This window comes from Somniosus microcephalus, chromosome 1 (assembly GCF_052327205.1).
Source record: "Somniosus microcephalus isolate GS21.2 chromosome 1, FLI_Smic_1.0, whole genome shotgun sequence".
In the NCBI taxonomy this organism is placed as follows: domain Eukaryota; kingdom Metazoa; phylum Chordata; class Chondrichthyes; order Squaliformes; family Somniosidae; genus Somniosus; species Somniosus microcephalus.
This window is the reverse complement of record NC_140987.1, coordinates 215675232-215702313: the sequence shown is the minus strand read 5'-3', so window position 1 is coordinate 215702313 and position 27082 is coordinate 215675232. Positions and strand designations below refer to the sequence as shown.

General features: G+C 44.0%; 1 protein-coding gene across 4 annotated transcripts in view; it reads right to left on the bottom strand.

Moving 5' to 3' along the window:
* The window catches only part of ptcd2 (pentatricopeptide repeat domain 2), a 62155-nt gene that overhangs the window by 5584 nt on the left and 29489 nt on the right, over window positions 1-27082 (bottom strand). For 3 of the 4 annotated variants that reach the window (XM_085989976.1, XM_085989990.1, XM_085990001.1), the window contains 5 exons: window positions 12839-12917; window positions 6898-6989; window positions 5200-5313; window positions 3293-3367; window positions 697-810 (listed from right to left, as the gene is read on the bottom strand). In XM_085989976.1, the coding sequence (XP_085846102.1) occupies window positions 697-810; window positions 3293-3367; window positions 5200-5313; window positions 6898-6989; window positions 12839-12917 (474 nt within the window). The remainder of the gene's footprint in view (window positions 1-696; window positions 811-3292; window positions 3368-5199; window positions 5314-6897; window positions 6990-12838; window positions 12918-27082) is intronic. The other variant, XM_085989983.1, reaches the window with a different exon arrangement.

Sequence of the window (27082 nt, the reverse complement as noted above, 5' to 3'; positions counted from 1 at the left end):
CCCACTATTATTACCCTATTATTTTCGCACTTCTCTGAGATTTGCCTACATATCTGTTCCTCTATCTCCCCCTGACTATTTGGGGGCCTATAGTACACTCCCAGCAAAGTGCTTGCCCCCTTTTTGTTTTTAAGTTCTACCCATATGGCCTCATTAGAGGAACCCGCTAATATATCATCCCTCTTTACAGCAATAATTGACTCCTTAATTAATATTGCAACACCCCCTCCCCTTTTACACCCCCCTCTGTCTCGCCTGAAGATTCTATACCCCGGAATATTGAGCTGCCAGTCCTGACCCTCCCTCAACCATGTCTCCGTGATAGCAACAATATCGTACTCCCATGTGTTCAACAACAACTTCAGTTCATCCACCTTATTTGCAAGACTCCTTGCATTAAAATAAATGCCTTCCAGCCTTCCCATATTGCCTTTTGCCTTCACATATTTGCTCTGCCTTCCCAGCTGACTTGTTTTTTCCTCCGTATTTGGCTGTAAATCATCCCCTACTATAGCTCCACTCTGTATCCCATCCCCCTGCCATCTTCTTGAACCGCTGCAGTCCATGTGAAGGTATTCCCCCAATCCTGTTAGGTAGGGAGTTCCAGGATTTTGAGCCAGCACCAATGAAGGAATGGGCAAAGTACTCGAGAGTTCAGCCAGACAGGACATTAGGTTTGTCTATTTACATACTTACCACTTCTTGCGAAAAATCCACCTTCTTCACAAATTTTGGGACATTGTTTACAACTGCTGTTTCCAACAGGGAGAGTAGATTCTGTTGTTCTCCTGACAGAGCCAGTACAAAGACCTGAACAAATATTGCACAGTTACATTTGATATATCCCTTAAAAACTAAATACATTCTCAGTTGCTGGTGAAAGTATAGTATATAAATATTTATCATTTCAAAAACCTCAATTAGATCACCCATCAACTTTCTGAATTCATGGGAATAAAAAACAATTTTATGCAACATGTCTGTTTAATTTAATCCTTTCAGCTCCGTTATCATTCTGGTGAATCTGCACTGAAACTTATCTCATTGAAACTTATAAAATTCTAAAAGGACTAGACAGACTAGATGCGGGAAGGATGTTCCCGATGGTCGGGGAGTCCAGAACCAGGGGTCACAGTCTAAAGATAAGAAGTAAGCTATTTAGGACAGAGATGAGGAGGAATTTCTTCACCCAGAGAGTGATGAACCTGTGGAATTCTCTACCACAGAAGGCTGTCGAGGCCAATTCATTAAATATATTCAAGAAGGAGTTAGATGTATTTCTTAAGGCTAAAGGGTTCAAGGGATATGGAGAGAAGGCAGGGACAGGGTACTGAATTTGGATGATCAGCCATGATCTCATTGAATGGCAGAGCAGGCTCGAGGGGCCGAATGGTCTACTCCTGCTCTATCTTCTATGTTTCTATGCACTGTACTTTCACCAACATATCCTTCCTGAGCTGCAATGCTCAAAACTGAACAGAGTATTTCAGGTGGAGTCTGACCAAATCTCTACAACTGAAGCATCACTTCCTCACTTTTGTATTCCAACCCCTTTGAGATAAAGATCAACATTCCATTATACCTTTTGATTGCTTTTTGTACATGTCCATGAGAATTTAGAGATTTGTGTACATGGATTAGAACTGGACTGGATTGGGGTGGGGGAGGTTATTGGGCAGATTATTGGGCCTGGAGGGGGGGTGGTAGGATTCAGGAAAGAGTAAATTTAAAAGCAACAAGAGAAATGTCAAGGCTCCAGAGCAGAGTAGAGTTTTGGGTAAAAATAAGCAGAGTGGGTCAGGAAGGGACAGAGAGAGTAACAAAGGTAATAAGGTAACAGTGACTATGGTGACATCAGGGAAAAATAGAAATAAGTCAAAGCTAAAGGCACTATATCTGACTGCGCGAAGCATTCGCAACAAAACAGATGAATTAATAGCACAGATAGAAATGAATAGGTTTGATCTAATAGCCATAAAGGAGACGTGGTTGCAAAGTGGCCAAAGTTGGAAACTAAATATTCCAGGATACTTAACATTTAGAAGAGATAGGCAAAATGGAAAGGGAGGAGGGGTAGCCCTGATAATAAAGGATGGGATAAAGACAGTAGTGAGATAGGATCTTAGCTCCGAAATCAAGAAGTAAAATCAGTTTGGGTGGAGCTAAGAAACAGCAAGGGGCAGAAAACATTGGTGGGAGTTGTTTATAGGCCCCCAAACAGTAGTTATAATATAGGGCAGAGCTTGAGCCTGGAACCTTTGTAGTTGGTGGAGCCCAGCTGCACCCTGAATAAATTCCCAAACTAGATATTTAAACCATCAGTATAACAGTTTCCTTAACTATTATGTTATGCAAAAAAAGGGGAACTGGATGGCACAGTAAGTGAGCACACTGTCCGTTCACTTCTGTGACCTGGGTTTAAACTCACTCTGGGGGGGTATGAAACACCGGCTCTTTGATGGCACCATGAGACTGAAGTAATTGGAGATAGACAGGCGTTTTTTCAGTTTGTCTGTACTCCTTTTTGTTCCATATGTAAAATTAACCTGTTAAAAAGTGTTTACACATTTGTAATTATACTCCTGCTGCAGAGTTCTACCATGAAAATATAGAAAATTCCACTTGTGGGGAAGAGCATAACTAGAGGCCATCAATATAAGATAGTCACCAAGAAATCCAATAGGGAATTCAGAAGAAACTTCTTTATCCAAAGAGTGGTGAGAATGTGGAACTCGCTACCACAGGGAGAGGTTGATGCGAATAGAATCATAGAGTCATAACAGCACAGAAGGAGGCTATTCGGCCCATCGAGTCTGTGTCCCCTAGTCCTTTCCCCGTCTAGCCTATCCAAACCCATCATAATTTGTACACCTCTATCAAATCATTCCTCAACCTCCTTTGCTGTAATGAAAACAATCCAGCTTCTCCAACCTGTCCTTGTATCTAAGACCCCCCATTCCCAGAACCATTCTGGTAAATCTCCTCTGCACCCTCTCAAGGGCCTTCACAGCCTTCCTAAAGTGTGGTGACCAGAACTGGACGCAATACTCCAGTTGTGGCCCAACCAGCGCTTTAAAAAGGTTCAGCATAACTTCTCTACTTTTGTACTCAATACCTCTATCCATAAATGCTGGCGTGGACTGGTTGGGCCAAATGGCCTGTTTCCGTGCTGTATATCCTATGTAATCCTACTTTAGTTTTTCCAACATGCTCTTGTAGCGTTTCCAGGCTGGATTGTGAAAGGTGCTAAATGAATCCAAATTCTTTCTTTAATAGTAATAGATACACTTACATGAAGATTAAGACAAATTTTGCTGTCTGTGTGCATAATGCGTGAATAAATTGACCGAGCATTTTCAACATCGTTCTGAAATATGAGAGATTGAAAAAAACATTAGTTTTCCATAAAAACAAAGAATTAAGCAGTGGCATCATGTCAAGTTTCCAGTGATGGAATAACAAATACTAGGTTGCTTCAAATTCACCCGCTGTTGCTGAGGAACATTAAAGATGCTGCGTTTACTTTATCCCCAAAAGAAAGGCAACTGCATTGACCAGACCTTTTAAAATTAAAAAGACATCATACCATAGCAAAACAAAATATAATTACTCAAAAGACAGCAAATTGCAGTACCAGATAGCAGCTGCATTAATGGGTGAATATTTAAACATCTCTCTGGCACGGTCTTGCACTACTTAAGTACTGTGATATTAAAGAGGCTATTTCCCATTGGGATATTCTATATTGAACTCAGCAAAACAGGATAAATGTGAATACTTGGTTTAAAAATATTTGCAGGACTAAAGGCCTGGTGCCACAGAAAGTTAATTTGAATACCCACACCTCAACCCCCAGCATTAGATGTGCTGGACTAAAAAAGATTTTTTTCATCTTTGTCATCCCCTCCTCTCCCCACTGCTGGAATTCTAAAATACTGTGCTACCACAAATTGAGGGGTGAGAACGAGGAGAGGAGACTCATTTTGATTCTTTAAAAAAAATGTATTCATTCACGGGATGTGGGCGTTGCTGGCAAGGCCAGCATTTATTGTCCATCCCTGATTGCCCTTAAAGTGGTGGTGGTGAGCCGCCTTCTTGAACCGCTGCAGTCAGCATAGTGAACGTACTCCCACAGTGCTGTTAGGGAGGGAGTTCCAGGATTTTAACCAAGTGACGATGAAGGATCGACGATATACTTCCAAGTCAGGATGGTGTGTGACTTGAAGGGGAACTTGGAGGTGGTGGTGTTCCCATGCGCCTGCTGCCCTCGTCCTTCTAGGTGGAAGAGGTCACGGGTTTGGGAGGTGCTGCCGAAGAAGCCTTGGCGAGTTCCTGCAGTGCATCTTGTAGATGGTACACACTGCAGCCACAGTACGCTGGCGGTGGAGGGAGTGAATGTTTAAGGTGGTGGATGGGGTGCCAATCAAGCGGGCTGCTTTGTCCTGGATGGTGTCGAGCTTCTTGAGTGTTGTTGGAGCTGCACTCATCCAGGCAAGTGGAGAGTATTCCATCACACTCCTTACTTGTGCCTTGTAGATGGTGGAAAGGCTTTGGGGAGTCAGGAGGTGAGACACTTGCCGCAGAATACCCAGCCTCTGACCTGCTCTTGTTGCCACGGTATTTTTGTGGCTGGTCCAGTTAAGTTTTTGGTCAATGGTGACCCCCAGGATGTTGATGGTGGAGGATTAGATGATGGCAATGCCATTGAATGTCAAGCAAAGGTGGTTAGACTCTCTTGTTAGAGTCTGCTGCATTGCTACAAGTATTTTGGATTACACAACATGGTGTTGAGGTTTATTTAGCAGCACTACAAAATAAACAGAATTCCACTGAAAAAACTGCCGGACTACTCGGCAATAGTAGTATACTCTACAACAGTGATTACACTGCAAAAGTACTTCATTGGCTCTAAAGCTCTTTGGGACATCCTGAGGTCATGAAAGGCGCTATATAAATGCAAGTCTTTATTTATTTTTTAACAAGAAAAACCTTAAATCACAATGAAAGTAGGCTAAGTTTATAATCTTGAAAATAAATGAACTATAAATTACTGGGTTTTAAGTGTCTCCTGCAGGTAAGTCAGTGGATAACAGAACCGCATCAAAGAAAGAAAAACTTCCTGTATGCCCAATTCCTATATTATTAGGGTCAGCAGTAACTTACATATTCAGTACTGCTAGACTGGGTAAAAAACCATACCTGCTTGATTGCAAGTGCTACTGCAAAGCAGTATGCATGCCGGGGAATGAAATCTCCTCTTGTCAATGATTCTTCCAACAGCATGATGCAGATCCTGTATGACTCCGCGGTATTCTGTGTGAATCATTCAGATGTTTTATCAGGAAACAAACCTGGAGTTCAGAGAATGTAGACCTACTCCAGTGAGTAAAGCCACATACCCTCTTCCCTTAACTAGCACAACAGGGCAAGTCAGCTCAGGCTACTATATATTTATATAAAGGTTATAGATTAACCCTATGTTCAAAAGAATACATACAAGAGACAACATTCCATGTGACTGCACTGCAAGAAGAAGTGACAAATGATGCCATTTACTGTGAATTTAAAAATATATATATAATGAATATGGCTGTGTTCCACATATAAACATCAATAACTCTAGTGATGGTATTTGAGCCACATTTTGTGGATGACTAGCCACATGTCTTAGCTCCTTGATTTCTACAAAGCTGGTTTCCCGCACAGGGCAGGCCATCTGATCAAGTCCGCTGGTCTATGTCGATTTGGACGCTGTGTCCAAAATAGGCTTAGTGATAAATTGTTTCCACTGGTCAGTGGGGCAGTATTGAGGAGGCACAAATTTAAAATAAGCACAGAAAGAATTAAAGGGAGGTTAGAAAAAAAATGTATAAACAGAAGGTGGTTCGAATGTGGAATTATCTGCCACAAACTGTTGCTAAAACACAGTCCGTAAATTCATTTAAAGGGGAATTAGAATGCTGCATAAAAGAGGACTGTTAAAGGGTATGGGAAGCTAGCAGAAGAGTAGAATTGGACTAGGTGACACAGCCTTGGTGGGCCGACTGGCCTGTTTTTGTGCTCTAACATTCTATAATTCTATGAAATCACGCCTATGATTAATGCATTAGATTAAATCTCATGGCAACAAATTCTAAATTTATTAGATGATGTGTCAAAAATGCTACATTCCAGCCTATCAAAATGCACACTATTGATTTTCATCTCTTTTACCAATTAACACAGCGTATACCTTTTAATAAAATGTTCATTTAAAAATCATATTTGCTCAGATATGGATTCATTCTCTTTATATGTTCCAAGCGGAAAATGGATTAAAGGAAAAGCTCAGACTGGAGTTATAGATTTGCAGATTAGATTCTTCATAGCAGATCTAAATGTTTCAAACAGAAGCAATAGCAAAAGATTTGTTTCTATATATTATAAATGCCCAAGACTCTTTGTATGAAGTGCTTATCCGGTGTTTACCCCCACCCCCTCATTTCTCTCCCCTCCCCAATTTTCTTCCTCATACTCCTGCAAGAAAGTGTCTATTACTAGGGTACAATTCCACAGTTGCCCTGTGGGCCTCTGCTATTCGCAGGCTGCTTAGAGGAAGCCAAGGTGCAATGAATGAGAAGGCATTGTTTAATGGTAACTTTCCCACAGTTAGGATATCTAACAGGCTTCGGTTGTTTCTTGATTTGCTTTTACACAAGCTCTGCATGAAAATGCCTTCTGCTTATTAGCCAAGCTCTCTATATTCAGATTCTTTAGGAGTAGGGGTTTCCTTACAATGCCCCTATCTGTAGCTCCAGTTGGCAAAGACCTTGGCATGAATCTGATCGACAGTTCTCCACTTATGCCAACAAACAGATTTAAAGCTAGAAGTGCTTGACATGTTTAAGAATTACTTACCAGTTTGTAACAGACAGCAAATGTCAGCGTATAAGTGTCTTTACTAAATTTTATTTCTTGATTTTTCATTTCCAGAAGGACTCCCAAAGCACCTAATCAAATAACATTATTAAATTAACATTAAATAATTACAGTACCGTATAGAAATTCAATGACAGAAATTATTGAATGAACATTGGCATGACATAAAAATTAACTCTGACACTTCAGTTTGAACTCATCAGATTGTCAAATGACATTATACCGATAGTAATTACCCGGCAGCATTAAACATGCCTCATTCTCTAATATTACCTACAATATTCTTGTTACTCTTTATATCTGGTTGTGTGTGGTTGTGTGCAATCTACTCTTTTTCCAGATGACATGATGTAATCTAGGACGACATTTCAGTATAGTATTGAATGGGTGCTGCAGTGTTGTATTAATATCTTTCAGAGAAGCACTAAACCAAGGTCCCATCTATCTGTTTTTTTTTGGTTCAGGTAGATGTTAAAGATCCCAAGACTCATTGAAGAAGTGTAGAGTTCTCCCAATGCTCTGGCCAACATTCTTCGCTCGACAAACATTGCCAATTAAGTTAATTGGTCATTCAACTCATTTACTGTCTGTGTGTGCGCACATTAGCTGCTATATTTGTCTACATAACAGTGACTGATGTAAGAAAAAGGAGACTTACCATCAAGTAACTTTAAAGTAAGCTTTAAGTAACTTATAAACACACTATATACACAAGAGAGGTCTTTACCATGCCTCTGGTAGAAGCCTCTTACAATACTGAACAGACCAGTATTTATACCAGTCCAACAGGAAGTGACATATGACAGGAAGTGAGGTATGTACACAGTTCATAGTTCATAGGAAGTGATGACATAACTTCCCGGAAGTTATCATTTTTATCACATTCTTCCCTCCTGCAGGATTAGGAGGCTGTGGTCTACCTTTTGGTCCGCAGCCGCCGAACAAGGAAGAGTCGCACCCGTTTGGATTCCCGTCGTAGAGGGCCGCTGGTCCGCTTACATGCGGTTGGCCATTGGTCAGAGTCTGTGTGGCCTGGATTGCCCTGTGAAGGGTCGGGGAGATCATGGCTTCGAGTACGAGCCCCAATAGGTTCAAAGTCGGACTGCCTCTGTTCAGAGGGAGGTGCAGAGCTGGTCTGTGGCGGATCAGTACTTTCATGCGCGGTACGGGGAGGGTCGCAACCTTGAGCACGGGGTTCTACCGGCACCAAGCTAGTTGGTGTCCGATCAGGATCCTGGAGAGGGGTACCCGATAGGTCCCAAGAGTTTCCTGGTGAAATGCCATCACCCGATGTCCCACTAGGTCCTGGTGGGCAGGGAGCCAGATCCCGTAATGATACGGTAGATTCTCGGCCGTCGGAATATCGTATGTTTGCATAGGTGGGGTTGGCATCGGTTAGTTCGACCTCGTCTACAAGAGGGTCATTTTTAGACGTCCGAACGTATCTTCGGAGTAATACAGGTCCAGGAGTAGTTAGCCATGACGGGAGTGATGTCCCATGAGATGAGCGACGCTGGAATCCAAAGAACCGCTCATGAGGTGTAGTATTTGTGGCTGTAGAAAGCAGGGACCGTATAGAGTGCAATGCATCCGGAAGCACTGTTTCCCATTGCTGGTCTGGTAGGCCCTGAGATCTTAAAGCGAGACGTACGGAATTCCAGATGATACCGTTATACCTCTCTACCTGCCCATTTCCGATGGGATGGTATGGTGTTGTTTTGCTTGTAGCAATTCCCCGTTCTGAGAGGTAGTCCTTGAGTTCCCTTGACATAAAGGATGGACCCCGATCTGAGTGAATATAAGCCGGCATGCCACAGAGAGAAAATACCTGCTCAAGGCAGCAGATTACTGTGGACGCCAGCATATTGGAGCAGGGGAAGGCAAACGGAAAACGTGAATATTCGTCGATCATAGTGAGCAAATATGTGTTCCGAGTTGAAGAGGGCACTGGGCCCTTAAAATCGATGCTAAGTCGTTGCATCGGTTGGGTTGCATGTATGAGTATACCATCTGAGGGGCGGAAGAACTGAGGTTTTAATTCCGCACAAAGCCGGCATTCTGAGCATATTTTCTTTACATCTCCAGTGGAAAAAGGGAGATTCCGTGATCGTACGAAATGTAGCATGCGCGTAACGCCAGGATGACACAAACCATTGTGGACATCCATGAGAGTGGAGGATGACATAGTGGAGCAGAATGCCCGTGTGAGGGTGTCCGGGGCCACATTCTCCTTGCCAGGCCGATAGAGAATGGTATAACCAAAAGAGGCCAGTTCCATCCTCCAAAGTTGTATTTTATTATTCTTAATTTTGGTTCGTTTTCGATTATCGAGCATGAAGGCGACTGATCGTTGGTCCGTGATCAATGTAAAGTGCTGGCGAGCTAGAAAATGGTTCCACTTCCGTACTGCCTCTATGATGGCTGTGGCTTCTTTCTCAACCGGAGGATAATGTAGCTCGGCACCTTGTAAGGTCCTGGACATAAATGCTACAGGACGACCTTCCTGATTCAGAGTAGCCGAGATCGCCACCTCCGAGGCATCACATTCAACCACGAAAGGGAGATTCTCATCAATGGAGTGAAGAGCCGCTTTCTCCAACTGTTTTTTGAGAAGGTTAAAGGCTGCAACAGCCGCTGTTCCCAGTGGAAATGATCTAGCATGCAGCAAGGGTTGGATTTTGTCCGAAAAATGAGGAATCCATTTAGCGTAGTATGCAAACAGACTGAGAGCCCGACGTAAAGAAGCCGGATTCTTAGGTGACGGGAGCTCTTGGAGCGGGCGAAGTCTTTCTGGGTCTGGCTTAATGATACCATTGCCTACGCAGTAGCCAAGGATGTTGATGGTCGGTTGCGACTCAACAGATTTGGATTCATTCAGGGTCAAATTACGGCGATGGAGGGCATCCCGAAATTTTTGGAGGTTGGAGTCGTGTTCCTGTTGATCGTGACCTGCAATGGTAATGTTATCAAGATAGGGAAAAGTGTCCCTTAGGTTTTCCTGCTTAACCAGGCCATCCATTGCCCGTTGAAAGACAGCCACTCCATTAGTAACCCCGAATGGGAGGCGACGAAATTGCTACAGCCGTCCATTAGCCTCAAAGGCTGTGTACTGCTTATCTGAGACCTTCAAGGGTACCTGATGATAGGCACTTTTTAAATCGTAAGTTGAGAACACTTTGTATTCGGCCAGTTTATTAACCATATCATCAATGCGTGGCAATGGGTAGGCGTCCAAGTCGGTATATTGATTGATGGTTTGCGAATAATCGATGCATAGTCGCTGTTTGTGAGGTTTTAGAGGGTTCTTGACAATGACGACTTGAGCCCGCCAGGGCGACGAACATGGTTCAATGATATCCTCTGCTAGAAGTCGAGAGATTTCAGCCGCAATAAAAGATTGGTCTTCCTGATTAAAGCGCCGCGATTTCGTTATTATCGGTTGGCATTGAGGCGGAATACTGGCAAATAATGAGGGTTCATCAAGTGAAGCTGCTGATAATGCACAAAATGGTAATTTAGACGGTATATTAGAAATAGTAAGTCCGGGTTTGGATCCACCAAACTCAATGGTGAGTTTCTTATGCTGTTTTTGGAAGTCCAGCCCTAAGAGGAGATCACTACATAAGTCTTTGAGCACCGAAAGTCGGGTGGAGGGATACATACGACCATGAAGTGTCATATCAACAACACAAAAGCCGGAGATTCTGGTATTAAGTGATGACTGGGCCATCGCAATTGCCTGGTCCGATGGGAAGACATGTAGTTTCAATTTCGCAACAATCTGTTCCTTAATGAAACTATCAGTACTTCCTGAGTCAATTAAGGCATCTAAGGTATGCCCTTTAATTGAAATTTTTGTGGCTGCATGAGACAGGTTCTGTGGGCAAGCAGCTGTAATTGGTGTCGTTGCACAGAGAGTGGCTAAAACTCTCGGTGTGCTTCTTCGGGAGAGAGCTCGAGAGGAAGCTTGATAGGTCCTAGCTGGAGCATCTTGATAGGCCCTAATTGGGGCAGTTCGGTAGGCCTTAGCTGGATTGGCCCTCGTAGAGGCCCTTGATAGGCAAACTTCAGCAAAGTGTCCTTTTTTCCCGCAATAACTGCAGATTGCATTGCGAGCAGGGCAGGTTTTCCTAGGGTGAAAAGCATCTCCACAAAAGAAGCATTCCTTCCTAGATTGCCAAGAGGCTGCTAAAGTGGGGTCGTCCTCCTCTTCTTCATCAGAATTATCAGAATTAGATTCCCCCATGATAGGGTTCACCTGAGACCGCTTGAATTGTCTGGTTGCAGCTATAGCAGCAGATCGAGATCTGGGCAGCTGATAGAGGTCTGCATTTCTCTTTGCCAAATCCAGTGAACAAGCTAGGTCAAAAGCTTTTTGTAGCTCAAGTGTTTTACTTTCTAGTAGACGCTGGCGTATAAATGGAGAGGCAATCCCGCAGATGAAAGCATCACGAATCATTTCTTGGCGGTACAGCTCAGCTGAGGCTGCCTGAAAGTTACAATCTACGCTGAGCCTGCGAAGTTCTTGCAGGAATTCGTCAATTGATTCCCCTGGCCCTTGTCGGGCTGTGGCCAGTAGATGTCTAGCATAGACCTCATTTGGGGTCTTCGCATACAGTTTCTTAAGTGCCCGAATCACCTCTTCGTAATTATCCCATTCATCAACATATTCGAACACTTTTGGGGTCACATAATTGACAAGTATCTTCAATTTAGCAGGAGCATCCGCTTTACATTCATCCAGAAAATTCTCAAAAGTACGATACCAATGCTTCCATACCCTGCCAGCTGCTGGTGTATTCGGGTCCAAGTCCAGACGAATAGGTCTAAGGATTTTATCCATGATGGGTGGTTCCCTGGATCCTTAACTTCCGAGTTTGTCTGAAGGTCTAGTATTTGTCAGTGTAAATACTAAGTTACTTAAATTGATGTAAGAAAAAGGAGACTTACCATCAAGTAACTTTAAAGTAAGCTTTAAGTAACTTATAAACACACTATATACACAAGAGAGGTCTTTACCATGCCTCTGGTAGAAGCCTCTTACAATACTGAACAGACCAGTATTTATACCAGTCCAACAGGAAGTGACATATGACAGGAAGTGAGGTATGTACACAGTTCATAGTTCATAGTTCACAGGAAGTGATGACATAACTTCCCGGAAGTTATCATTTTTATCACAGTGACTACACATCAAAAAACATTAATTGGCTGTGAAGCACTTAGGGATATCCCAAGGACATGATAAGAAACCTTGTAAGTGCAAGTTCTTTCTCATTTTCTACTTGATTTGTAACAACTAACGGGTTTACTATTTTTTCTCAAACAAATAATATAAATTTTAGAGGACGTCTGTAATCTAGAGAATATTCAGGAGGTTTTTCTTTGAGTATCGTGACAAGATCTGACCCGAGAGAACAGCAACAAGCAGAGATTGGTCTCTGATGGATGCTGGGACCACAGGGAGGTTTGGAGAAAACATAATAGGTAAAGTCACACAATCCATGTTCCACCAATCAATTATTCAAATGGCATTAACATGCTCCTCCTGTTTCTAACAGTCAGCTAAATGCCTGTATTACATTATATATAATTCAGACATTATTTGGGTGCTTTGGAAGATGTACATTTCTTCACTCTGCCCTTGATAAGTTATGATTTGTGGCTGTATCATTATTATTACTATAGATGTGCAAAGACTGATCACAGGGTCTGGCACTAGTTAGGAAATTGTGGGCCCACAGTACCCAATGTTCTACCCATTAATTTGAACATGGGCCTGCGATTTCCCAGTTCACACTGGGAGCACACGATTGTGGAATGAGCCCAATGAGGAAATAATCATCTGCGGTCAATTACAAAATTCTTTGACCAGTACACATCATAAAGCACTCTGTCTGGTTTTTCAAAGCTCACTTACTCTCATAGCTTCCCTTCATAAACAGCATATCCATCACAATGTTGAATGAAGTTGAATCACAGAAGAAACCCTTCAGATTCTAGGGACAAAAAAAAGTGTGAAATTTATAGGTTTCCAGTGGATTAAAACCCATACACATAATATATTTCTGATGTCTAGTCAGGAGTATGTTTCAGGTGCTGGTCATCCAACAACAATATTCCTAACCTACATATAAAGTATCAGAAATGGCAAACCAGAACAAGATATTACTCAATTTCTTGGCTAAATTGCCTGGGACACACAAGGCGGGCATCTCCCTGTTCTGTATCACCGTCACACACGCCACGTGGTGAATTTATTCATCAAGCCACCACAGGCTTGCTTCATGCCTGTGATTGTAATACTATACAGTGGCATTAGCACATTTCCGACAAATATAATTAAAGACTAGCTGATTTACCATGATGCTGCTTGTGGGTAATCTGGAGTACAGAGCACAGCTGTTTAACCATGAAGCGGAGCAGTGTTTTAACATTGCCTGTCCATTTAAAGTGACTGTTCAGGTAGTCCTAAATAGGTACATCATGAGGTCAGATGGTTGTTGCTGTTGGACCAGCCAGATGGAAACACTGGTCTTTTTCAGTCCTGCACATCCTTATATTCCCAAGTTTCTCTAGATTAACAGCAGCTTAGTGTTCCACTCCTTGCAGAAATGCCAGGTTAGAATCATAGAATGATACTGCACAGGAGGAGGCCATTTGGTCCATTGAGCCTGTGCCAGCTCTTTGAGAGAGCTATCCAATTAGTCCCACTCCCCTGCTCTTTCCCCACAGCCCTGCAAAATTTTCCTTTGAACCTGCTTCCACCACACTTTCAGGCAGTGCTTTCCAGATCATAACAACTCGCTGCGTAAAAAATGTTTTCCTCATCTCTCCCCAGTTCTTTTGCCAATTACCTTAAATCTGTATCCTCTGGTTATCGACCCTCCTGCCAATGGAAACAGATTCTACCTATACACTCTATCAAAACCCCTCATAATTTTGAGCACCTCTATTAAATTTCTTTGTTAACTTTTCTGCTCTAAGGAGAAGAATCCCAGCTTCTCTAGTCTCTCCACATAACTGAAGTCCCTCATCCCTGATATCATTCTAGTGCACCCTCTCCAAAGCCTTGAAATCCTTCCTAGGTGTGGTGCCCAGAATTGTATGCAATACTCCAGCTGAGTATTATTTCAAAGTCAGAAAACCTGCAGATGACTAGCTTTCTTTTTCTCAAATACTTTATAAAAGAAATTATTCAGTTGTCATTGGTTTGAAATGTGGCAGAAGTGCCAAATGTAAGACTTCTACATGTATACACACGGAATTGCCTAGAAGGCTTCAAAATGAGTTTGCAGTGAGCTGTTGCCCAACGGCAGCTAACAGAGAAATAGACACTGCACAAATAGATACAGCACTGATTAACACAGTATAATTTTAACATTATGGTTGCTTATTTGAATATTGTTTGCATTACATAACAATGTCTAATCTATTGTTTTAAAACATGTTAAGTATAAACTACATATAGACCCAGAAATTCGGGTCGGGGGCTTCCCGCGGGTGCAAGCCGCCAACCTGCACTTAGCTTGCACGCCGGCAGTTGAGCTGTAGGGCCCCGTGGAATTCCGCTCCGGGGCCTGGCCCAGCTGCCGGCGCGCTGTGCTTGCGTGTCCCAGGGGCGTAGTTAGTGCGATGCGTCCCCTGGGATCATGTGAGTCATGGGCAGCCAATCGGAGGAGGGAAAAGCCCATTCATAAGATTGACAGGTAGACCTGTCAAAACTTATAAATACTACGGGCCCAAAATAGCAGTAAACCTTCAAATAATTTTTTTTTTTTTAAAATCACACTTTTTAAATAAACTATAAATTACATTAAATAACTATTTTACACAATTATTTAAATTTTTGAAAAAAATAATTTTATATTATAACGGGGCTAAAAATAAATTTACCTTGCTTTAAAGTATTTAAAAATAATAAACCTGTGGAAAAAATGTTTTAATTTTAATTAATTGACCACTTACCTTGCAAAAAGCAGGCCTTACGCCTGCTTTTTAAATGTGTAAATCCTGCAGGCTTACCCTCCCGGGAAAACCTGCAAAAAAAACCTAAGTTCAAAGCGCACGCGCAGCCTCCCCTGCGCGCGCGTTCGACCTCTGAACCTCTTCGTTCATAGGATCGGAAGTGCCGGTTTCCCGCGCATGCACAGTGCATGCAGGAAACTGGCAATTCCATTCGGCCTACGGGTGAGTACCCCATGTGTACTCACCCGGGGAGAGCTGAATTTCTGGGCCATTAACAGGGGACTAACAAAATACTGTAAAACCCTCTACTGTTTTAGGACACACTGGGCAGATTTTGCGGTTATGGCGCTCTCTACAGAGCATCTGGAACCTGTGTGAACAGTGTAACATTTGCATACTGAATTATCATTGGCCCGCAGGCATCTGTAAGGAATACCTATTATATTCACATGTGATCACATGCTGAGTTGTCATTGGCCTGCAGGCATCTGTAAGGGGTCCTGACTCCATCTTGTCCCCACTGTACTGCTGTGAGTAAGACAGACCTGATGCTTCATAAAAGAGTTAAACTGTAATACTCCGTTGTCCTGCAATTTATTATTTTTGTACAAAGTGTGCAAAACAAGACATGGTGTCAGAACAAGGATTTGAAATGGACATCGTTGGAGCTCTTACCTCGAATAAATTGGGAATCTTTGAACTTACATAGAGAATGGAGCAAGTTCAAGCAACACGTGGAGTTAGTGTTCTTGGGTCTGTTGAAAAGCAAAGGGGAGGAAGAAAGATGCAGCTACCTACTCCTGTGGATCGGAGAAAAAGGGAGAGACATTTTTAACACATGGTCCCTCACCGCGGATGAAGCAAAGGTACTGAAAAGTTATTTTGACCGTTTTGAAGCATATGTGATGCCCAAGACAAATACGATATTCGCTAGGTACAAGTTTCAGGAGAAAGTACAGGTAGACTATCCATTATCCGAAAACCTCGGGACCAGCCGTGTTTCGGTTTTCGGAGAATTTCAGATTTCGGAAGGTGGGTCGGCGGGGGGGTCGTGCGCACGACTTACGCTGACGCTCAGCGTAAGTCGGTGGGGGTCGGGGTCGGCGGGGGTCCGCGGGGGGGTTGTGCGCACGACTTACCCTTTATCCGAACTTCCGAAACCGGAACCCCTTTTTTTTCGTTCAGCGTAAGTCGTGCGCACGACTTACGCTGAACGAAAAAACCTTCGGTTTTTAGAGGGTTTCGGTTTTCGGAAGTTCGGATAAAGGGTAGTCTACCTGTACAAGGAGCTAGTGAGTCGTTTGAACAGTTCGTGACTGAGTTAAAACTGCTGGTAAAAGACTGTGTATATGCAGATAAAGATGAGATGGTCAGAGACCACATCGTGTTTGGAATACATTCAGATAAAGTGAGAGAGAAACTTTTGAATGTTGGGTCCGGGCTAACGCTGGACAAAGCTATGGACATAGCTAGATCGCACGAGATAGCCCAAGCACAGTTGAAAACCATAACTGGCGCCACGAACAGCTCGAGTGAACAGACAGTGCACGCAGTAAATAGACACACACCAAAGAACACCGCCCAGAGAGCGTGTTTCAGAACAGAAAGAACAGAGAGTTCTAAAAATGAGCGACACAGACATAAAACGCTTCAAAAACTGTGGATATTGTGGAAACAAGATGCATGGAGAAAAGGAGCATTGCCCCGCCAAAGGAAGGCAATGTACTAAATGTGGTAAACGGAACCACTTTGCTAAAGTTTGCAGGACTGTTTTCGGAAAAACAGTACACACAGTGAGTGACAGCCAAATGCCAGATACAGAGCCAAATGCAGAGGAACTGTTTATTGATTCTGTGTCACAGAAAAAACAGATTTCAGAGACTGAGCAAGCCTATGCCGATATTGAGATAGGAAAACAGGGCACAGAGCTTAGGTTTAAACTAGACACTGGAGCTCGGGTTAATGTAATTCCTCTGAGTGAGTATCACAGCTTGAAGGATGAGTGAGAGCTACAGCCCACCTCACACAGACTGACCAGCTATGGGGGTGAGCAGCTCATTGTAAAAGGCACATGCGTGATGAAATGCAAGTACAAAGAAAGCGACATGATGTTGGATTTTTACATTGTTGACACTCGAGCACCTCCAGTGCTAGGTCTAAAGGCATGTTTAGACATGGACCTCGTCAAGCTAGTGCTATCATTGACAGCACCAGTTGAGAAGCAGACAGTCATGGAGGAGTTTGCTGACGTTTTCAAAGGAATCGGACTATTCCCAGGTGAATGCACTATTCACCTTGACCCAGCAGCAACCCCTGTGGTTTGCCCACCGAGAAGGATACCCCTTGCTCTACGTAGTCGCCTGAAGGAGGAGCTGCAGAGCATGGAGAATACAGAAATCATCGTCCGGGAAACAGAACCAACAGAGTGGGTCAACGCGTTAGTAGTGGTTGAGAATCCACGTACAGGCAAGCTCAGAGTCTGTCTCAACCCCAGAGATTTGAACAAGGCTATCAAACGCCCTCACTACCCTCTACCAACGCTAGATGACATCACATCCAAGCTAGTGGGAGCACGTTACTTCAGTGTAATGGACGCACGATCAGGAGACTGGACTATCAAGCTCACGGAAGAGTCATCTAAGCTAACAACGTTCATCACACCATTTGGACGCTACCGATTTCTTCGTTTACCATTTGGTCTTATCTCAGCTCAGGATGAATTCCAGCGGAAGATCGACGAAACCTATGAAGGCCTCAATGGAGTAGTCGCAATCGTAGACGACATCCTCATCTATGGCAGGAATAGAGAGGAACATGACAGGAACCTCCGTGCAATGCTACAAAGATCACGGGAGAAAGGTATCCGGCTCAACCCCGAGAAAAGCATAATCGGATCCACCGAGATCAGTTATTTCAGGCATCGCCTCTCAACTGATGGCATTAAGCTGGATCCAGAGAAAATCTCCGCCATCAAGAAGTTGGAGCCGCCGAAGAACCGCGCAGAGCTCGAGACAGTACTAGGCATGGTTAACTACTTAGCCAAGTTTGCCCCAAGCCTCTCCGAAATCAACGCACCCATGCGTCAGTTGCTCAAACAATCCAATGAGTTCCTGTGGGACAAACAACATGACACAGCAAATAACAACAGAAAATGCTGGAAAAACTCAGCAGGTCAGGCAACATCTGTGGAGAGAAATTTGAGTTGACGTTTCGGGTCGAACCCTTCTTCAAAACTGGAAAAAGAAAATAGATCGAAGGCAGGGCTGCGATCGGACAAAAGAAGTGAAAGAAACAAAAGAAGTAAAAGAGAGAATGAAAGGTATTAGAAGCTAGACGAGATGGTAATAGGCTGAGATTAGGTGTAAAGTGTACTGGCAGGGCAAGAGATAGCTGCCAGGTGTGAGAGAGAAACAAAAGGAAAGGAGTGGAAAAATTACAAGAAAAAATGTAATAGGGGCCGAGGTTATGATCTGAAATTGTTGAACTCGATATTAAGTCCGGAAGGCTGCAGAGTGCCTAATCGGAAGATGAGGTGCTGTTCCTCGAGTTTACGTTGAGCTTCCGTGGAACAATAAAAGAGGCCAAGGACGGTGAGGTCAGAGTGGGAATGGAGCAGTGAATTAAAATGACAGGCGACCGGAAGCTCGGGGTCACCCTTACGGACTGAACGGAGGTGTTCCGCAAAGCGATTTACTTGTACTTCTCGCAATCTAGTATACTGTATTCGCTGCTCACGATGTGGTCTCCTCTACATTGGGGAGACCAAACGCAGATTGGGTGACCGCTTTGCGGAACACCTCCGTTCAGTCCGTAAGGGTGACCCCGAGCTTCCGGTCGCCTGTCATTTTAATTCACCGCTCCATTCCCACTCGGACCTCACCGTCCTTGGCCTCTTGTATTGTTCCACGGAAGCTCAACGTAAACTCGAGGAACAGCACCTCATCTTCCGATTAGGCACTCTGCAGCCTTCCGGACTCAATATCGAGTTCAACAATTTCAGATCATAACCTCGGCCCCTATTACATTTTTTCCTTGTAATTTTTCCACTCCTTTCCCCTCCCCCCCCCCTTTCCTTTTGTTTCTCTCTCACACCTGGCAGCTATCTCTTGCCCTGCCAGTACACTTTACACCTAATCTCAGCCTATTACCATCTCGTCTAGCTTCTAATACCTTTCATTGTCTCTTTTACTTCTTTTGTTTCTTTCACTTCTTTTGTCCGATCGCAGCCCTGTCTTCGATCTATTTTCTTTTCTTTCCAGTTTTGAAGAAGGGTTCGACCCAAAACGTCAACTCAAATTTCTCTCCACGGATGTTGCCTGACCTGCTGAGCTTTTCCAGCATTTTCTGTTGTTATTTCGGATTTCCAATATCTGCAGTATTTTGCTATCCAACATGACACAGCATTTCAGAAAATGAAAGACCTAATCACCAGAGAACCAGGACCAGTTCTTGCCTACTTCAACCCCAACAAAGAGCTCAGACTACAAGTGGACGCGTCAAAGTACGGACTAGGTGCAGTATTACTGCAGGAGGGAAAGCCCATCGGCTACGCTTCCGGATCTCTCACAGACAGTGAAATCAACTATGCTCAAATCGGGAAAGAGCTAGATGCAATTCTGTTTGGAAGTAAGCGTTTCCACCAGTACGTCCATGGCCAACAAGTCATTGTGGAATCCAACCACAAGCCCCTCGAGTCAATCATGAGGAAACCACTAGCTGCAGCCCCACCAAGGCTACAGAGAATGATCCTTCAGCTGCAGAAGTATGACTTCAGAATCATTCACCGTCCAGGCAAAGACATTCCTGTCGCAAACACGCTCTCCAGAAAGTCTCTTAGCTACCAGGACAGCAGCCTCAGTGAAGTAATGGATGTGCAGGTGCACATGGTGTACAACAGCCTACCTGTGAGTGACTCAAAACGGAAGGAGATCCGAGCAGGAACAGAGAAAGATGCACAACTCGCACTGCTGAGCAAAGTCATACATGAAGGATGGCCTGAGGAAAGTAGGAAATGCCCCAGAGCGTATCTGAATTCTGGAACCACAGAGACGAACTGTCACAAATCAACAGAATCGTCTTCAAAGGGGAGAAAATCATCATTCCTACCAGTCTCAGAGAAGAGATGTTGACAAAAATTCATGCTGGACATATGGGCATGGAAAAATGCAAACAAAGAGCACGTGACATTATGTTTTGGCCCGGAATGTGCAAACACATTGAGGACATTGTCGGAAAATGTTCCATTTGTCTAGAACGCCGCCCATCAAATGTCAAAGAGCCCATGATACCTCACCGTATCCCAGACAGGCTCTGGCAGGTCGTCAGCTGCAAGCAAGTGCATGCAAAACGTGTACAAAGACAGCAACACCAAAAGAGATACTATGGCAGGTCAGCTAAACTACTGCCGCCACTGCACAATGGAGAATCCGTCAGAATCCAGGAGCATGACTATTGGAAGCCAGCATCGTCATCCAGCCAGCTGACACTGAGCGATCGTATCACGTCCGCACCCCAGAAGGACAGGTGTACCGCCGCAATCGCAGGCACCTCCTGAACACCAAGGAACAACACCGTCATTCCGACGAGAGGATCAGTTCAACAGAGTGTGATGAACAGAGCAATACACAAAACACATCATACTTAACCTGAACCTGATTTATTGACCGATTCAGGAGCATGCTCAGTTCCATATCACACAAGGTCGAGATGAGAGGTCAAGCCTAGAGTTATCCTTGACTTGTGAACTGTCAAAGGGTGTAGGCGGATCGCTGCCCTAAAAAAAACTGTACATCGTTTTTGAAATGTTGAGATGTTTTCAGTGCTAGTTAAATGCTGAGTTTACTTATATGTTTATGCTACCGAGAACATTATGTAGAAGAAAAGTTTAAAAGTAACACATAACATTTTCCTTTTAAAAGGATATGTAACATTTGCATACTGAATTATCATTGGCCCGCAGGCATCTATAAGGAATACCTATTATATTCACATGTGATCACATGCTGAGTTGTCATTGGCCTGCAGGCATCTGTAAGGGGTCCTGACTCCATCTTGTCCCCACTGTACTGCTGTGAGTAAGACAGACCTGATGCTTCATAAAAGAGTTAAACTGTAATACTCCGTTGTCCTGCAATTTATTATTTTTGTACAAAGTGTGCAAAACAAGACAAACAGGGCAAGCAACTGTATATCTCCTTGACCAATCAGATTGAAGAATCGTTAATGAGCTGTGCAGAGTCTAAACCAGGAAGTGTCAGTTAGAATAATGGCCTGCGGTGGGTAATGATGGCGAACTATCAGCGTTCGCCGTCCTTACCCCTCTGAAACTGACTGCAACTTCAAGATTTAGTGCATGCGTGGCTAAACGTGGAAATCCTAAAGTTGTGGTCAGTTATTCACTGCTCTGCCACAGGATATGCTGTGGCACCACCCACCACCCCTCTCCCCGAGCAGGCAATCCGTGAAATCAGATGAAAATTTAAGCTTTTCTGCACTAATATCGCTGTTAAACACCCCCATTAAATGTTAAGCCTTGTTGGAATAGGTGTAACTGGGGTTTTAATAGCATATTGACTGCTAACAACCGTTCTGGCCTTAAAAACTAATTTTATATTTGTGGAATGTTAAATCCATTATGATAAAAACTACTAGATTTTTAAAAAATATATATACTTTTTAAAGTTTGTTCAGGATATTTCAGCTTCTACCTTAACCCCATGTGTATGTCCCAATCTTTATTTCGCTCTGTGACATTTTTTAAAAGTACAGATAATCAGTGCTTTTCATTTCCTGGTTTGCTGTCTGTGAGAATTCTTCAATGTGATTCGCTGCTTAGACAACTTGATGACATCACTGCTGCTCTTCGCTGGAGTTCCCCTTTTGACAGCACTACAATCAATTTCACGTCAAGGAAGCTAAAGTTCTCTCCACAGAGATCGCCCTTGCTTCACTGCTGACCGTAAATTACAGGCCATTATCAAAACAGGTACGGAAAGAGAAATAAAGAGAGGGAAGGAAAGACTGGATTGAGAGAAAAAGAGACAGAAATAAAAAGTAAAAAAACATTTTTTTTAAAATCTCCAACAATAATTAATATCAGAAGGAATGAGACTCCACACTTGTAAAAGTTAATTTTCAGTGCCAGAGAGGTTGTTTGACATACAGTTAAAAGGGTACTTAGACTGGAATGAACAAGCTCTAACTTTTTCTGATGATTTTAATTTGTATTTATCAGGTGTAGTGATTCTCTCGGCGAGATACCATTATCGGGCAGCTTTTGGAGGAGCAGGACATTTCGGACAGTATCTTCCTGGTTTCCACATTTAACTGCGCATGTGCGGTCGTCGGAAATTGCTGTCTGAACTTCACGTAAATAACGGTAAGCACCGTTAGCCACACAGTTATTTCTACCGCAAAATCCGGCCCAGTGAATTGTTAAGATTTGTAATTTCTCTCCCTTCCATACATAGGTATCCATCTCCATGCAGCCTCCTTTAGTGGAGAAGGCAGCACAGTCCAATTCCCTGGCTTCTCACTGTCCAGGTCACTGCAGAATTAACCAATAGGAGCCCTGTTGCTGATAGGGCAAAATCTACACACTGTCACATGCTCCACTTAGTAGCTTAGCCAAGGACTGAGGGCTAAGAGAAATCTCACCTGCTCCTTCTGGATGTAATGTGACCAATCATATAGCTACTATGATCTCAAGTTCATGAGAAATCTTGCAGCAATCAGCAACCAGCAACAGTAATTAGGTGTAGAAACAGTTCTGTGCAGAATTTAAATGTAGTCTTTGAAAAAGATTAGAAATTTCAAAGACCACTGCATTTTAAAGATTTTGTTTTTGCAAAATGTTATTAAATTCCATTTCAAGTTGTATTTAAAATCATATTCAAATTCAAATGGTGTTCATCAATTCAAGTACTCCCAATGGATTGAATAAGCTAGTATGGGTAATAAACAAGGGGTATATTTTTCAATGAAACAATACACTATGTGGTCATGAAGCAAGCAGCTCAGTGCTGCAGTCAGCTGCCCTCTATCATAACCTCAGGCTCCCTGGTCCCTAAGTTATCCTTTCATCCTGTAACAAAATCCATCTACTTCTCTTTTTAAAAGAGTCTAAATACTTGGTATTTAGTGCAACAGATTATTCTAACCTCACGAGATGTCTGTCCATTTATTTCACAAATTAGCAACATCTTTAATTTAGTTTCTTAAAAAAGACATTAGGATTAGATCACGCACAAATTAATCAATTTAAACTGTATCATATACAATTTCCGTGATGCAAAGGGAAAACAGAATCTTCTAAGTAGCTGTAAATTTCTCTGGTAAGGAGTAGCTTTGGAGTATTGACCACTCCAGACTGTCCCTCAAGTGTGAGTTTTACCAATCAACACAGTTTAGTTCTGCACTTTAAAGACATTGTTCCAAATATTGCTCATTATCTGATCTGTTTAGGCTTCGACAAGAGATCTCCCTGGTCTGTTTGACTTAGTGCCACAAGTTGAACATAACCACCGAGTCACAGGGGCATTTATTTCTTGGCAGTTTATCTATATATATATAAAACGGTATGTCTCTGTCTGTCTTTCTGTCTCTCTGTCCGGCTATACAATCAAAAGTTATAGAGCGTACCTACACGTGTGTGACATCAAAAGAAAGCTTACGATTCCAGGACGGTTGTAAGCATATTTACGTTTCGGTGAGACAAAAGTTGTGCCCGCGGTATCCAAAAAACGTTCAAAATTCCGCTCATTAGCATTGAGTGACGTCGAGGTCGACCAATCGTACGGTCAAGCGACCCGGCGGTCGACCAATCGCTGCGTGGCGGGGGCGGGTTCCTGGCGCGTGCGGGCGGGCCCTCCTAGAGTCGAGTGACGGGACGATTGACCAATCCTACGCTTCGGTGACCTGACGGTCGACCAATCGGTGTGTGTGTGGGCGGGCCTTATCGTTCTGAACCGAGGTGAGTCGCTGCCATCTTGATTACAAACTTTTCATTTCTTTTTCCCGCTTTCTGCGTCTTTAAAAAAAAAGTTGCTTTTAAAACACATATTGTTTTTAAAAAAAGTTAATTACTTTCTAAATCTTTTATCTAATCTCATTAATTTTCCTACCGTTCCCCGTTTTTGCAGGTAGGCCTCGAAGCCTGGGCATCTGTTGCCAGCTATGCTGGACCCTAGGCAATTGTTTTGTGGCAACCTCCTCCCACCCCTCACCCCCCACCCCACCCCCCCGCTGGGCCCGATTCCGAACCAGCGGCTAGCCATCTTGGTAAAGGCTGGCTGGGCTCACTGCAAGCTCCACACAGAGCGCGGCCAGAGAGAAGCGAGCAGGTTAGCGGGGGGGGGGGGGGGGGGGGGAGCGGAGAGGGTTACCCCGGCAACCAGGCTCGCCAGCCGCAATCGGCCGTCTCAAGCCGCTCAGGCCCAGGCCCGGTCTCGGAGATCGGGAGGCGGAGAGGGGAGGAGGGTTACCAAGGCAACCGGGCCCGGCCAGCCGCAATCGGCCGTCTCAAGCCACCTCAGGCCCGGCCTCAGGAGGGCGGGACTCGGGCTGACCGGGGCGCTGCGCTCGGCATGTCAGTGCGTGGGGCGGGACGGAGCTCAGCGGAGCCATCACCGGCAGAGGGGAGAGGGTCTGCTGGCTCCCCCCTCCCCTCTCTTTCCCCCACCCCTCCCCCCCCCTCCTCTCCCCCCCTCCACCTCCTCTCCCCCCTCCCTCTCCCCCCTCCACCTCCCCTTCCCCCCCTCCTCTTTCCCCCCTCCCCTTTCCCCCCCTCCCCTTTCCCCCACCTTCCCCCCCCTCTCTCTTCCCCCCAGTCGCTCTCTCTCTTCCCCCCCAGTCGCACTCTCTCTTCCCCCCCAGTCGCGCTCTCTCTCTCTCTCTTCCAACAACAACATGCCCTCAAAAATCCCTCGGCACCGCCGGGCACTTCAGCTAGTAATAGTATCTTTTGAATTTTATTTCAAAATAATTTTCATGTATTTTCTTTATTTTACAGCAGGATCCCACATCAAAAATCTAAATTTGTTTTTAATAGTGTGCTCAGCTAAAGAAGACATCTTTGTTTTCTTGTTTGGTTTCCCTGTGGACCATTTCCTGACCAACTGGGCAGACAGATGTCTTGCTGTCATAAGAGTGGGAAGGAGTGGATATTTCCATCTCCCTGTGGAGGTGTGGAACCACTTAGTGCCTTCCCCTAGCACGGGATGAGACCAGTACCTGTCTGTGAAGATTTATGGAGGCTGCAGTACCAATCTGTGCCCTTTGTCTTGACTCAAATTCCTCGTTAGTGATATTCCATTATTTTCTATGAAACCTTCACCCATGTCAAGCTGTCTCTATCTTGCTGAGCATTCTTATTGCAAGAACAGTTAAAACAAACTAAATTCTGTTTATGTTAAACATGACAAAAAAGTGGCAGGAATTTAATCTCAGATTGCGGCAGGTGCTTAAGAACTGCTCTCACATTTAATGATGTCATCAGAACCGCTCGATTGACGTACTGTCTGGTAATTCAGTTTGCCTTTTATTATTCTTTATTATGCAGTATCGCAGAGAGACCACACCCAGAGTATTGAATTAGGATTTTTTTTTTTTTTTTTTAAAAAGCATTGCTGCATTAGACAGAGTACAAAGGAGATCAAAAACAATTCCTGCACTTGGATCACTGTAATCAGACAGGTCAGAACAAAGCTAACTGAATATACAATTCAGATTTTTAATAATATAAAATGTGTGTGTACGGAGTGCATGTGAAGTAGAAATGAGCAAACCTTTGAAATTAAATTGGAATAGTAAGATTAGAGGTTAGGCTTCAATTATGGATTAAGCTGCCATCTAGTGGGAAGTCTGTCAGTGAGTCAGAAACAATTCTGTCGCTGGAGACTGAGGGATCGAAGTTTGAATCTAAATGGATTTAGGCTTGAGGGCTAGTAAACATTCTGCTCAATTACAATCCACTGGATGCAGTAAGCTTAGAGGAGCAAATGGCCTTGTACTGCTCCAGATGTTCGAGTTTGGGATCCTTAATGGTTACTGTTTCACTGATTTATTAGAAAATATTGTCATAAAATAACAATTTATTGCAACTTTATTTTCTCCCATTCCACAAAGTAACCAATTAACTTGCAATGATACTGTTGCCAACACTCTGCAGACAGTACAAAAATAAACCCATAATATAGCGCAATTCAAAGAGAAATAGCTGGAGACTCTCAGCAGGTCAATCAGCATCTAAAAGAAAGCGCTCAGAGGGTGGGTTACTCATAAAATGTTAGCTTTCTTATTTCACATGCTGATCTTCCTGCTGCTAATTCCTTTATTTCAGATTTCCAACATTGGTGGTTTCTTTTTACCAAGGTCTACAATACATTAGTGTAGTAACAAAACAACAAAAGGCGCAGAAACATAGAAACTAGGAGCAGGAGTAGGCCATTCGGCCCTTCGAGCCTGCTCCGCCATTCAACGAGATCATGGCTGATCATCCAAACCCTAGCACCCGGTCCCTACACCGACAGCCATCCCACCCAAGCCCTATCCCCGTAACCCCACATATTTAATCCCCCCTAACACTAAGGGCCAATTTTTTTTTTTTAATTATTTTTTTTATCACGGCCAATCAACCTAACCCGCACATCTTTGGACTGTGGGAGGAAACCGGAGCACCCGGAGAAAACCCACGCAAACACGGGGAGAATGTGCAAACTCCACACAGACAGTCACCCGAGGCCGGATTTGAACCCGGGTCCCTGGCGCTGAGGCAACAGTGCTAACTGCTATGCCACCGTGCTGCCCCGGGAAGAAGCTAGGTGACAAGGAAATCATGGAAATTACCCAATGATCAAGGAAAACATTAAAATCAACAACTCTGATTTTTAGGGGAGCAAAATTGGGTCACGCCCCGTTTGGGGCGCTAACTTTGCCGGGGCGCTACCTTTTGTGCCCCGAAAAAGTTAGTGCCCCCCACACCCGAACTTCACTGGTAGCACCCCAAGAGGGAGGCAGGGTGCTACTGGAAGCGCCCCGCCTCCCTCTTGGGGCGCTGCGAGTGAATATCGCGGCGCTACGTCACGTGCTGTGGCATGTCGTGCCGCGGTACTACAGGCCTTTCCCTCCTTATTAAAGGGGAGGGGCCTAGCGCAGCGCAACCCGGGGCCCAGCTGGGTCACCAGGGATTGGAGTGCCG